General features: G+C 33.8%; 2 protein-coding genes across 2 annotated transcripts; one reads left to right on the top strand and one right to left on the bottom strand.

Annotated features, from left to right (window-relative positions):
- Positions 1-1,362: 1,362 nt before the first annotated feature.
- On the top strand, positions 1,363-6,532 carry LOC128187169 (cilia- and flagella-associated protein 418-like). Its single transcript, XM_052857416.1, has 6 exons — positions 1,363-1,575; positions 3,112-3,172; positions 3,784-3,842; positions 4,354-4,419; positions 4,544-4,692; positions 5,364-6,532. Exons 1-6 carry the CDS (start codon positions 1,475-1,477, stop codon positions 5,459-5,461), a joined length of 534 nt encoding a protein of 177 aa, XP_052713376.1. The 5' UTR covers positions 1,363-1,474; the 3' UTR covers positions 5,462-6,532.
- Positions 6,533-7,281: 749 nt separating this feature from the next.
- Positions 7,282-12,285, bottom strand: LOC128190843 (eukaryotic translation initiation factor 6-like). The gene is made up of 7 exons (XM_052863056.1): positions 12,062-12,285; positions 11,822-11,907; positions 10,213-10,388; positions 9,817-9,927; positions 8,853-8,918; positions 8,542-8,723; positions 7,282-7,672 (listed from the first exon to the last, which is right to left on the bottom strand). The coding sequence occupies exons 1-7, from the start codon at positions 12,166-12,168 to the stop codon at positions 7,663-7,665; spliced, it is 738 nt and encodes a 245-aa protein (XP_052719016.1). The 5' UTR covers positions 12,169-12,285; the 3' UTR covers positions 7,282-7,662.
- Positions 12,286-13,759: the final 1,474 nt, after the last annotated feature.

Genomic DNA, 13,759 nt, shown 5'->3' with positions numbered 1-13,759 from the left:
ATTACAATAGCCAATATGCCTATATTGGTTTTGTATTTAAAATTCTTGACCACAAAATGAAGTACATGTACTTGTCAGTTTACAGGCATTTGATGTTATAAATTTTTTTCATTATACCAATAAATAAAAAATTAATAGCAATCCATTTATGAAGAGAAAAGTTTACAACATCTGATTCGAAGTCTGTGTATGAGGTGAAGCATTTGATTACAAATTTATTTCATTTTCGTAGAGATTGCTCAGAAAATAAGGACCCAAGTTGGAACTTCTGATAGATATGCTTCTACTCGGTGGGCTTTATCATAACTTTCACAAAAGTTCATCATTGCATAGTTTATCCACCTACAATTACAGAAACGTAGATTAATTTAGGGTGTGAGCAGGTGAAATTTTACAGGAAAAACAATCCAAAATTATAGACTTGCAAATTATTTGACAACCACTAAGACATGGGTTATATATGCTTCATTTATAGACTAGGAATATGAACTTGTATTTGCATGAGGTTTATCTGACATCTCATTGAATTCTTACATATATGACTGAAGGAAAAAAAAAAAGTAAAAAGCAGGATAAAGTCATGAAAATGTTTAATAGTACAAAATCATGGTCAGAAAAGGCCTATAAGCCATATAGCTCATCTGAGAAACGCGTAACAAATTAACATAAACAATTTTACATATGATGTAAACATGTTTTCTTGTAGCGTGTAAATATACCCCTTACTTATTATAAAAGGAAGAGATGTATCCCTTGACTTATCAGGAAAGGGTAAAATGTATTTTTTTTTCAATTACCTGGTACAAGAAATATTGTCAGGTGACTTGCTTTGTGATTTATTATTTCTGAAACCCATTTTATGCTTGCATAAATTTTGAAGCTAGAAAAAGTTAAGAAAAGTTTATTATTATAACATTTTGGATGGCATTGTTGTCTTGCTTTGCCCAAACTCCTGCATTTTCTACCTTCTTCAGCATGGCTAACCTGTATCAATTCACTACATGCAGACATGAAGCATCATTTTTGAAAGAGGGATATCCAAAATCTTGACACGCAAATAAAAAGTAACCCCTAGAGAATCGCCTATCATCTGTATTTTATGTGTAAGTGGGGGGGGGGGGGGGGGGGGTGGGTGAAGATCCTAAGCCCTTCATTTTAATGTTGATTTTGTTAATTTCATTTCCCTATATTTTTTTACGCTCCCAAAAAATGGTATAACACTAGATTGGGGGGGGGGGCAACGCCTAAAAATTCAACTTTCTATTTGTTAATCTAAAAAAGAAAAGTTTGATGACAGTAAAACGTTGCAAATACCATCCTATTTATTCCGGATATTGCTAATTTACACTGTATATTTTAAATGCTAGACGTACCGGAAGTGGAGCATTGTCAACAGCCACAACAAGTCTGTCAACAGAGAAAATGTGCTCATGATTTTAATTTGTCATAACTAGACATAAACTGTTGACACAGCATGGCCGAGGATATTGATGATTTACTTGAGGAGGTGGAGACCAAGTTCTTGACGAAGGATAAGAAACAATCGAGATCGAAAAGTAATCGAAAGGAAAAAAGGTTGGTTTTCTACTGAGTACTGTACTACAGTCTAACTATCTATTCTGCTCCAAAAGAAAAAAATAGAAACCCTCTTAATCATTAACTATTCAGCTTTAGTAGTCTACCTTTCATTGCTCTGGAATGTAACATTTTCTTTCTTTCATAACTTGGACCACGTATGATAAATCGGTAGCAAGACTTTTAGGCCCCAAGATGTTTAGGCCCTTCATTGATAAGACGCTTAGGCCCCAACATGTTTAGGCCCCAACATGTTTAGGCACCAGCGTACATTTTTCTAAGTTAATTTTAATTATGATTTTATTTTTTAAATGAATAATGGTTTAGGCACCAGCATACATTTGTAAAAGTTAATTATAATTTACATTTTATTATTTTTAAAACTTCATTTACTTTCAAAATTATAAAGGAGTATAATCTGCATCTTATGCATAATTTATTATTTTTTAAATATCATATAATTTTGTCACATCATATTATTTTCTATATTTAATTTTCTAATTAGAGATCAAAGAAACGGTAAAGACTTTCATTTACTTTTTGTATGACATGAATTAAATTGTTAAAACAACACCCTCACCGTATCCTGCTCCCTCTCTAGATAGGTGCTAATTAGGAGAAGATAATGAAGAGATCCTCTAGTAATACAATGAGGGTTTCACACCTCACGTTGGAAGTAAACCATGAAGAGACGGGTCTCCAAAAGAAGACAGGCCAAATACAAGTTAAGCTTCATTGGCAGAAAAATTACATAATTTGGGGAGATATCCTTTAATTGTACAAATATGATCACAGAAATAATATTTCACTTGTATTTGGGTAATAAGTAGGTGAATTCTTTTGGGATATATAAGGGTTATTAAAAATATTATGTATAAATCAGTTGCCATAGATAAGCTTACTGAACAATTTTATGACATTCAAGTGTTGTATAATTCCAATAATAGAAAAAAATACAATATTTTGTTTGCTTTTCTTGAAATATCAATAATGAAATATTTCCCTTATATAACATTTGTTCGTTTCATTGTGATGATAGTATCATTTGATCACGGTATTAACTGATTTAAAGCACGGACACATAACCATGCTGGATGATACTATCATTGATAGCGTGTGCATGAAAGTTTATAGCATAATGTTTCCGTAATTAAAGTTTTTCAAGAACTTGTATATAAAGTAAACAACGCTATGTTTGCGTAACGATTGTTAGTATTAACGATTGTTAGTTTACTACAAATTAAAGTAAATTGCATTTATTGGCTCAAAAGTGCTTAAAAGCTATGTTCTTTCAACTATCAGTTATTATTATAAACAACAGGTGCCTAAACATCTTGGGGCCTAAACATCTTGGGGACTAAACATCTTACCTGGGGCCTAACCGTCTTGGGGCCTAAACATGTTGGGGCCTAAACGTCTGCAATTCGATAAATCTTGCTGCATAGCTACATGTATACATGGTCATGCTTAAAGTCAAATTTGATATAAAACCCAATTTTGTTTTCCGTTTTCATCATATTTGTTTTACACTTTCAGAGATAACGAATATGACATCGACGATTTACTTGATGACATTAAAGTAGAGCCTATACCAAAGGTTTGTATTTTAGTTGTGTTGTTATAATACAGTCTGAGGATTAATTTACATGTATAACATAACGTTATTCTGTACAGTTCTTTTAACTGTTAAGATATCATACTTTAAAACTGCCATTTTAATAGTTTGTCTCATATTTGAATGCCACAGTCACTGTTTCTTTTTTAAAATTTGTTTTGCTTCTCTTTTCATCTAAAACTTGAGTCTTTTGACTTTATTATTATATTAAAGTTAGAGCGTTTGATGGCATATAGCCTTCATCCACTTCTCTTCCCAGTTCGCTAATATTTTGATTCAAGAAGATGTGTGAATGTATGAATCGTTGATATCATTTATATAGATATGTTTTGGAGTGGATGTCGAAGGCTCTGCCTGTCCACCACAATGGTTGCACATATGAATAAAATCAATAAATGATTCATTGAACTAGGATTCAAATCAGTTAATGAATTTCTCTGCCATTGGTGACAGAAATGGACTGATCCATACAACATGTATATGTACATTGCTTGAAGCCTTGAATTGATTACTATTGTAAATATTTGATGCTGAAAATCTTTATCAATACTGATGTAACACTAACCTAAAAATCAATATCTTACTCTTGACAGACTTCTGTAGCTAGCGTCTCCAACGATTCCTTAGACTTCCGCCCAGCCTCCGGGAAAAAGTAAGAACATGTTTCAGCGTATTGTGTAATTGTTAGTTAGTTGCTTAAAGCTGAACACTACTCATATAAGGCATTGTCCGCCATTTTTCTCTTTTATTGTAGCTATCCCTGTAACCTTTATACAAGCCATAGTCATCGTAAAAGCTCAAAGTATTTCAATTAAATGGTCTTACCTGTGTGGATGATGTTGTGTTACTCGGTCGCAATAAAATTTTCAATTTTTAAAGCACATTTTCCAAGCCAGAAGAATACCAACATCAAATAAACATGATAATGCATTATTTACAAACAGAAAAAGCACATAAAAGCAAGAAATAAATACACAAAATGACTACAACACATTGGCCTTGAGTTTCAGGTGAACAGATGGTCTAACAAAATTGGAAGCTTTATATACATGTACCTGTGTGAGTGCCTATTCATGAGTGGCTTTAAAGAACAATTATAAATGCAATTCTAACATGGCTTGTTTAGCATTGTTCTCACTATTATTGACTCACTCATTTTACAGATGTTTCCCTGTGTATTTTGGTGGTTCTTCGTGTTCTCAGGGCATGGCTAACTCCTTCAGCCAAAGGTAATTAGATTTATCTCACATGTTCATACTATCTGTCAGGTAAATTTGAAATACAATACAACAGTAAAAGTATCAAAGGAAACCCATTCACCAAGTGACATTCGTTTTATTTGGTTTGTTGCAGGGCCTGTGATAAATTACGTTGTACATCATGTGACTTCAAAGTGTGTTCATTTGACAATTTTGAGTGGCATTCAGAGACGGACTATCTGTTTCTCAGGAATAATGTTCCAGACTTTCATCGCCTAAAATCCAATCTCGCTCCTAAAAACGGTGTGTGTATATATGTGTACAAAGATGTGTACAAGTGTATGTGTATTGTAGAATGTTTCTGGGTATATGTGTACAGGTATATGTGTACAGGCGTTTAGTATGAACAGGTGCATGTCAACATGTATTACATACATGTACAATGTATATTTAAAAGCACCCCAGTCTCTTTAACAGTGTTTGTATGTATAAAAGTCACTATAAACAAGTTTAAGGAGGTACATGTATGATAAACCTTTTTCATGATATCTGATCACGACTGTATTCTTTACATGGATATAAATGATAGAAATCAAATAGAACCATTTTAACAAGGCCTTGGACTTTCAGTAGAGCATAGCTATCTATTCCTTGCGTTAAAACAAATTAAATAGACGCAGTCTCAAGCGAAATATGCATCGGTTACATAGTCTTAACTCAAAATCGTGTTGATTTCAAAGAGCCATGGCTAGCAATGAAAGAGACAGGCCTATGTCACATTGCTGTTTGACACAACTACCCAAAGTCCAAGCTCTTGATAAAATGGTTCTAATGATAAATAGGATAGAAATAACCATAATTAAATAACATAGGTAAATGCCCTATGTCTTTCGTAGAGGTGGAATAAATTACTCTCCATTAGTTTATTGCCCCTGTAGTTTCTCCATGTCTGAACATTATTGCCATCTTTACAGGTTGCCGTGCCTACTGCTGTCAGTGCTCTCATCGCTCCATAAAGGACCTGACCCAGCTGTCCGACCCTCAGCTCAAGTGGGTGTGTGGCAAGCACTGACCTTGACCCACTTACCGATCGATAAAGTGCTTACAGTTGTGTGCTGTTCAGTGTTCAGCGTCTGGTCTCGTATATTCAGTTCAGCTTCATGAAAGTTGTATATAAAATATAGCAGGCTCTTGATAAGCCAATATATTAATCACTGCTTTGTACTTGATAAGAGAGATACGTGTATATGAATACATTGCTAGAAATGAATACTTTCGACTGTTTGTTTTTACCAATATGAACAAGGAAAAAAATTTTAAATCAGGGTCAAAAGTCGTTCCTGTTTATCGTTTTTGGAGTAAATGTAGACATGTTGTTTTGAACTAGATGTTACATTTCTAGTCTAAACTATTGTTATATTGTGTGAATAAGTAACAAAATGCTCAATGATATGACCCAAAATAGGTAAAATGCTTGATAAGATACTTTAAATAAATGACTTTTTTGATAGCTCACCGGCCGTAAAAGCTAAAGTGAGCTTTTCTGATCACTTTCCGTCTCTCTGTCAGTCCATCCATCTGTAAACTTTTCACATTTTATTACCTCTTTTCCAGAACAACTGGGCCAGTTGTAGCCAAACTTGGTTAGGTCACACTTATTTGTCAGGATATTTGTATTCAATATCATTAAGCTGATTTGATCAGAGTTATGGCAATGTGTTGCTCAGATGAGCGATGTGGCCTTTGGCCTCTTGTTTTTTGTTATTATCTTTAATGAAGATAATTGGTTGTATGTATATACAGCTTTCTGTCCAGTGTGTTGGTGGTGATCACAGTATACTCAACAGTATTATAATCAGTCAACTGACAGCGACTCACTGAAGGTTTAAATAATGGTTTGCCCTTTCAAAGAACCTAAATGTACATCACTAATTCTTCTAATTCCTGTATGCCTTATTTAGATTTATGACTTCTCATGCAGTATATATTTATGTGGATTTGAGCCTCCTCATGCAGTGAATATTTATATGGACTTTAATAAACCTTTTCACTTGGTGAATATTATGTTTTCCAAACAACATCACTTTGTTTTTTGTGTCCTACTATGTTCCACTCTAAAGATAAATAAAGTGTTCAAACAAGATCATACTTGTGCTGTCATCTTGGTTATAGCAGAGGATGTACAGGTATTTTTAACATACTGGGTACATTAATCTCGGAGACAATGGAATATTGGAAAATTCACAGGCTCCGTCGTCACAAATTTTCTTCAAGTCGATACTCAGCCTCAAATCTGAGGTTTGACCTCAAGTTTATGCACTTTTCTTTACAGGATTCGAGTTGAGGAATGAGTTGAGGGATTTGAAAATTTTTGTGACGGTTGATCCGGGTACATTTATCTTGAAGACAATGTAATATTGGAAAATTCTCATTGAAGAAACTGAGATGTTTGCACGGTTTCAGCAAAGAACTTATATGTTATTAAAACTGTTCTTATTCTATACTAGTAAGAGAAACATATGTACATGTACACACAAGATATACCTGTCTTATACCATGTATACCAGTACATGCATGGTACAAATTATGAAATGGAAAAGTCTTTTTTCCCATGCCTCTACATTTTAAGGACTTGAAATCAAAGATTGGTATTTACAATTCCAAAAGAGGTAACCATAGAAATATTGCAGTTACAGGTAATTAAGCCATTCAATACTTTAAGCTTCGAGTAGAACATGGTGTAATCTTTTATTACTAAGATCACCATCCCCTGAAATCATACTGAGAACAAATCACTACAGTTTTAATTAACTTACTATGTTGAGAAAGTTTATGGTCTCTCTCCCCTCCCCTCTCTCTCTCTCTCATTACAGTGATTCAGTAAAGCTTAAGTACAAAATTTAATATTCATTTAATAAACCATTTCTTTGAAGAAAATACATTTTACAAACATGTACCTGACAACTATAAATGATGTTTAAACAATCTTCATTTAATATATCATTTCATTGAAGAAAATACAGGTACATTTAATGATGTTGGAACAATCTTTGATTTACAAAATATAATTGTTGTGGTTGACAACCTTTGAGACATAGGATGACTGATGTAAGATGAGAACAGTCACTCAGATCTGTTTATATGTATACAAGTCTGAACTGGTCAGTCAGTCCAACACCTCACTTTCTTCTCCGTACAGAAGGTGGTTCACAGATATAACTGGCACAGAAATATGATCTACGATAAATGTCTCTTGACGAATCCATACTGCTCCTAGGCAATACTGAAAAATGTGAATAGTGGTATTATTATACTGTAATTCTTTAAAGATGTCTGGTTCGATTTGGATTGCAAACAATTTTTTTAAAAATTGGCTATTCTGAATAAAAAATACATTCATTTAAGCAATGATTGATAATTTTTGGATGATGTTGGTCCTCTAACATGCCAGGGCTAGCCTTTAAGGACAAATGACATCCAAAAATAAGCATTCAATGCTCATATTTACATTCAAATTTATGTCCTTTTTGTATGAATATTTGTGCATCTTTGCTTTAATGCCATTATATACTCTCTTAGTCTGGGATATGATACATAGATGGAACTGCCATGTTATTTAATTTGCTTCTGCGACTAAATATATAATGCCGAAACTTTGTCAAGAAAAATCTTTTTAAGTGATTTAACGATTATTTTTCATAAGTACACATCAAATTGGTAATGAAAGTTTGAACGTTTGATTTTATCTGACAATAATAGATATATTTTCAAAACGCGTGATGACGTTTATACTTGTGCTTGTGCACCGTTACAAGGCTAGGTGTGTTTACAGGAAAATGGATGTTACAGATTTCCAATGCAAACATAAGAGGAAATATACACTGAATATAAATATTTCTATTAACAATTTGACTTTCTAAAATGTAAATAAAAGAAATAAAATTGTTAAAAAAATTCACAGGTAATGAACTTGGTTTGTACTTATCAAATCTTCTGAGAAGCCCTTCAAAGCTTTATCTACATAACAATTAAGTTCATATCTGTGAACTTATCTTATCAACATTACTATTTATTTCTTGGATATTAAATTATTTTAAGACGAGTCACATTGAGATGATGGTAAACCCCATGACACATGATGACAGTGCATACCTTTCGATGAGACTTTCGCGCATTTCTGTGGAGATGGCACTAGGCGTCCTGTCCCCGAGCTTGAACACGCTCTCTATGACGGACAGCTCCGTACTGGTGGTATCCAGGCCACAGAAGGCGATCCAGTCGTTGACCGTCATCCCCGCTCCTATTACATCACTTCCTCTATTCACTGTACCTGCCTACAGAAAGTAACATCTTAAAAGCCTCTGCAGTACTAGGGTTCAATACATCTACATGTACTTTTATTCTTGTGCTGGAATTTCAGGAAGATTTTCCACTTATTGAGAAAACCTGCCACTGTTCCTTACCACAAGGGGCACCTGTAGAAGGGAGGATAACTCTTCTAGGTCTTCTATTGATGTTTTTGGGTGAACCTAAAGCAAGATAAAATTGTACCATTAGTTAATAATATTTAAATAATCTGTAATTAATTGTAAGGTAATGGCAAATACACTGGCAAGAACTTGTTTGATTTGAGGAACATTTGTCGGAGTGGATAAACATTCTATTAATGCAAATAAAATTAAGAAAAAGGTATTTTTGACAAAATAAGTTTAAAGTACACTCATACTACTTGCGTAACACACTATATTGACAGTTAGAACCATTTTAACAAGAGCTTGGACTTTGGGTAGTTTGTGTCAAACAGCAATGTGACATAGGCCTGTCTATTTCATTGCTGACCACTCGGCCATTGCTCTTTGAAATCAACAAGATTTGTCTGGCTTTTGAGCCTAAACTACGCAATCGGTGTATATTTCACTGGAAACCAGCGTTATTTTCAACTTGTTTTGACGCAAGAAATATATGGTTACTTCCTACCGAAAGTCCAAGGCCTTGTTAAAATGGTTCTTTACTCCCAGGTTTCAAGACACACACTCAAAAAAATGGGTTAAAATATTGCTCCTGTGTATTATATGCACTCCTACTTTTGATCAAATTTTGGCTGAAAAAGAGAGCTATTATACACAAGACTTTACGGTATTTTAGAATTTATCTTTAATTCAATAATAGAAGTAAACTTTGGAGAAAAAGAATTTGGTTCATCAGGTGGTGAAATTTGGTCCAAAGTTTTGATCCATTTCAAAATTAAGTATGTACAAGATAAGTTTTGTAACATCTTAAAAGAGATTAAGGTTAATTATTCTCAACCGATACCATTTTAAATCTACTAGCTGTTTCTAGCATTAAATATTTTGATCACATAATTTTTTAACTCCTATGTAGCATGACGTTTAGTTTTGTTTCATTTACTGGCCCTGTGGTACTGACCAGTCCTCCCTGGTTGCTGATGGTGCTGTAGGTTCCCACTAACACATTGTCGGCCACCGTCTGTCTAAACACCTCAACCCCCAGGACATCTGTCACAATCTCCTCCGTCTCCTAATCACACAAAACAACACAAATATCAAAACGATCATCTCAGTTCATTCTCATCTGATTACAATCAGAAAACTTCAAAGTTTACATTTGCATTCAATTTATGGTATTTGTTACCAATCATTTTTTTTAAGGTTTTTGATTACCACAGTTAATATGCTGTCAATCATAGTCTAAGAAAGAAAGCCTTAAATGGTCTACAGGAATAGGTTTTATCATATGAGTTCACAATTCAAATTTCATGTGTAGATAAGCGATATATAGCACTAATAAATATATAACACTAACTCTGTCCAGATCTGGATGAACTAGGGCCACATAATCATTGCATGTGATCACATTTCCAAGGGCAGACAACCTCTCCTCAACCCGCTGGATTTTGACACTGTCAGGAAGAGAGTTGCGAATATGCTGTAATTCCTGATCTGTTGTTGAGCTTGGTACCAATAATCCATTTTTGTTTCCTGTAATCATGAAAAATTTGTTTTACTTTTTAACAAACTTCTTTCAGTATAATGTATACACTTCATGCAATATAGTCATTGTCTAAAATTTGTCAACATGTGCTCACTGACAGTGGGCAAACTTGTTGATGTTCTGTTGGTTTCATAAATTTTCATCATTTCAATTCACCAAGTAAATGATCTCTACATGTAAAAGCGAAACTCTTTAAATATATAGAGCAATTAGAGGGATGCCGGGGGACACCAAAGATTGATGAGACATATTACACTTAATAAGAATCGAGCACTGGTACTGTTGATGATCTTCACAAATGTGCTAAGGATCTGACGTTGTCAAGAAATTTAATTGGTGACAATAGAATTGTCATGGGATAATGAAATAAAGGATTTGAACCCTGGCTCCCTGAATCCGTGGTCAGGTGCTCTACCAACTAAGCTATCTGTGCTGATGATTGAATCAGTATGATTGACTAGCTGCCATAGAAAAAAACCCATATATTCCAGGGTTCGACACCAACCTTAGTCCGTTAGTCACAGACTAATAGATTTTCATACGGACTAACAAAATTTCTGTCTAGTCAGTCCGGTCGGACTAATAAAAAGTTTTGCTTAAAAAATGTGTAAATTAACGATGTGTGATTGTCGACATTTTAATGGAAAACCCTGACTATATTTTTATTATCTAGCACATGATACATTGCAGTGATTATAGAGTTACCGAGCGAAAACAACAGAGGTATGCAGGATATTATGGGTGACTTGATTATTTCTTTGCCGTGAGGGGATGCCCGAGAAAATAGGTGACAAGCGCACGTGTTCACAACAACAGCTTCGATAGGGACGCTTATGTGTTTTAAAAAAATAAAGATGAAACGAATCTCCTGTGAGTTGTTTAATTTAAATGATTTGTTTTACTTTAAATAATTTGTTATAAATTGCTTATTATTTTAAACAGATTTTTAAAGAACTTAGATAATGAAAAGAACAAGGTAGCTCATAGCCTGGATCTAATTTGCATAGATCTATTTATAACATCTGTAATGGCGGCATACACCAAGTACACGGAGATAGTGAATAAGAAGCTCATTGCTATGTACTGCATAGCACAATACAACTAAACAAGTGCAACACCTGTAAGAAAAACATTATAGTGTATATTAGGCACCCCTTTCTTACAAATTCTATTTAAAAACTCTGTACTATATATAAGGCAAATACGGTAATGCATTTTAATTTATTTATGACGGGCACATAAAATTGCCTGTGGACTAGTTAAAATAAACAGGCACTAGTCCGGCTGGACTAATGCATAAAAAAGGTTAGTGTCGAACCCTGTATTCTTCATGTTCTTATGATTTTGTGTGAGCGAGGTTACATTGATCTTAAGATTATGCTGATCTTACTATCAACACGATCTCAATTAAAATACTTGCCCACACACATGCGACCTATGATTCTGCATCCTGCTAAGCTACAGTGAACCACGGGAATGGCTTCAGACAATTCCCCTTCGAACACACTGAAATAAACCATATAAAAAAAAAAAAACATGAAAAAATCATACAATGATATTCAAACATAAGTCAAACATAGCACTGACAGTATCAATCGTAAATTAGGTTTCTTCTGGAAAAAAATCCAAATCCAAATTCACATGAATACTCTATTCATACCTGTAAAAATTTTCGGATCCCCCGATCGCAACCAGACAGTAAGCGTTTGTCAGTTTAGCAAACACGCCTACTTCATTATTTCCTTCAAATTGAGCACGTACAGCCATTACAATGTAGTGATTTAGTCTTGTTTTTTCCTTTAAATACCAAAAAGTTGTGAAATAGTGAATTTCACTCACACCATGCAATCCGTCGTGGTTCTAATTGTGAATAACGTCACCAGTTTATGTGTACTTTAAACAAGTTTGCGAAGTGAATTTTAATAAAACGAAAACAAATAAGTGGAAATAACGATCCCGAAGTAATTGTCTTCATTGATTTTCTGTCGAAATCCGATTTTGTCGTTTAAAGAGAATATTATAGGTTTCTTGTCTTATTTGAGTTTTTGATACTTTTAAATGATTTCTTTCTTTCCCAGAGACAGTTTAAAGTTCAAATATTTCGTCAAATTATAACCAAAATTTTTTAATTAGAATTGTAATTAATTAAAGTACAGGTATACCGGGGTACACAAGTAAATATTGTTTAAAGAAATTATCCTTTATCAAAATAAAATGGATGTCATCGAATCTAAATTTGCAGGAAATTTTTAAACAAATCATTTCGAAAATCATAAAAAAAAATATAAGTAATAAAGAGACTAACGTTAGCTTGATATATGCTGGCTTAATTATGACAAATGAAGATTTACAAGTACTTGTACAACTCAGTGAAATGATTCTTAAAGGTGGAATATGATGGTTATAGTTATATATACATATTGTGACTAAGTCATATAATATGCATTGTATTTACTTTTAGAGGGGGTTGTTATGTTATGTATAAGCATACTGGCTTGAACACTTTGAGTACAAGTAGACCAGTCTAAACGACTGTGCAGGCACCCTCCCTTGGTACTCTCTGTTTGTTTCTGTTTGTTCACGCATTATCTCACACAGTGAAATGCGTTAATCCCATACATATATTTCATTAATGAATCATTTTGCATATTGTTACCTGTAATATCAACCTGGACATTCTAAGCTATTATTTCATTCATTATTTGTTATAATCATGATATTTCTTTTAATGCATATGCCCCTGAGGGTCCTTGATTGGCGAATAAATAAATAAGTAATATATCGTATATCAAAATTCACAAAATGTTAATCCTTAACAAGTTTCCGAAAAAAAACCTGTTGCAATTTTCTAATTTATACTGATTTAATCTAGGCAATGTGTAAGAACTGGCACAGCAGGTTTATGACTTATATAGATCAATCTATACATGCACTAGCTGTTATATATTGGCAATACATGTAGGGAGCGTCGCTGATTCTCTGTAGATGTCGGTCGGGATCTTAGACCCCCTGATGCGATGTATAGGAACATTGGGAACAGATTCCAAAACATGCTGATTAACACGGCTTGATTAGCTGTCATCTAAATTCTAATACCCCAGGAAATATATGAGTACCATATAGTATAACGTACTATTTTGAAAAAAAGAAAGAAATAGATAAAGAGGCAGCTATATAGAACATTCTATTTTTCATATTAACTAACTGAAATATTATAATATTATAATTTCTCTCTCTCTCTCTCTCTCTCTCTCTCTCTCTCTCTCTCTCTCTCTCTCTCGTTGAACAATACGAACTGAATTTGAATTGCTGTAGAAAACACATAAAGGTGGTTCTACTCCCCCTCTTTCTCGCAGCA

Source organism: Crassostrea angulata, chromosome 6 (assembly GCF_025612915.1).
Source record: "Crassostrea angulata isolate pt1a10 chromosome 6, ASM2561291v2, whole genome shotgun sequence".
NCBI classification, from domain to species: domain Eukaryota; kingdom Metazoa; phylum Mollusca; class Bivalvia; order Ostreida; family Ostreidae; genus Magallana; species Magallana angulata.
Note: the sequence above shows the minus strand (reverse complement) of the source record. Positions and strands in the feature narration are given on the sequence as shown.

Coding starts and splice junctions, on each gene's coding strand:
- LOC128190843 (XM_052863056.1), bottom strand. CDS start 12,168: ATGGCTGTACGTGCTCAATTTGAAGGAAATAATGAAGTAGGCGTGTTT. Junction 10,389..11,821: donor CATAGGTCGCATGTGTGTGG/GCAAGTATTTTA, acceptor TCATGATTACAG/GAAACAAAAATGGATTATTG. Junction 8,919..9,816: donor TCAGCAACCAGGGAGGACTG/GTCAGTACCACA, acceptor ATCTTGCTTTAG/GTTCACCCAAAAACATCAAT.
- LOC128187169 (XM_052857416.1), top strand. CDS start 1,475: ATGGCCGAGGATATTGATGATTTACTTGAGGAGGTGGAGACCAAGTTC. Junction 3,173..3,783: donor AAGTAGAGCCTATACCAAAG/GTTTGTATTTTA, acceptor TACTCTTGACAG/ACTTCTGTAGCTAGCGTCTC. Junction 4,420..4,543: donor GCTAACTCCTTCAGCCAAAG/GTAATTAGATTT, acceptor GGTTTGTTGCAG/GGCCTGTGATAAATTACGTT.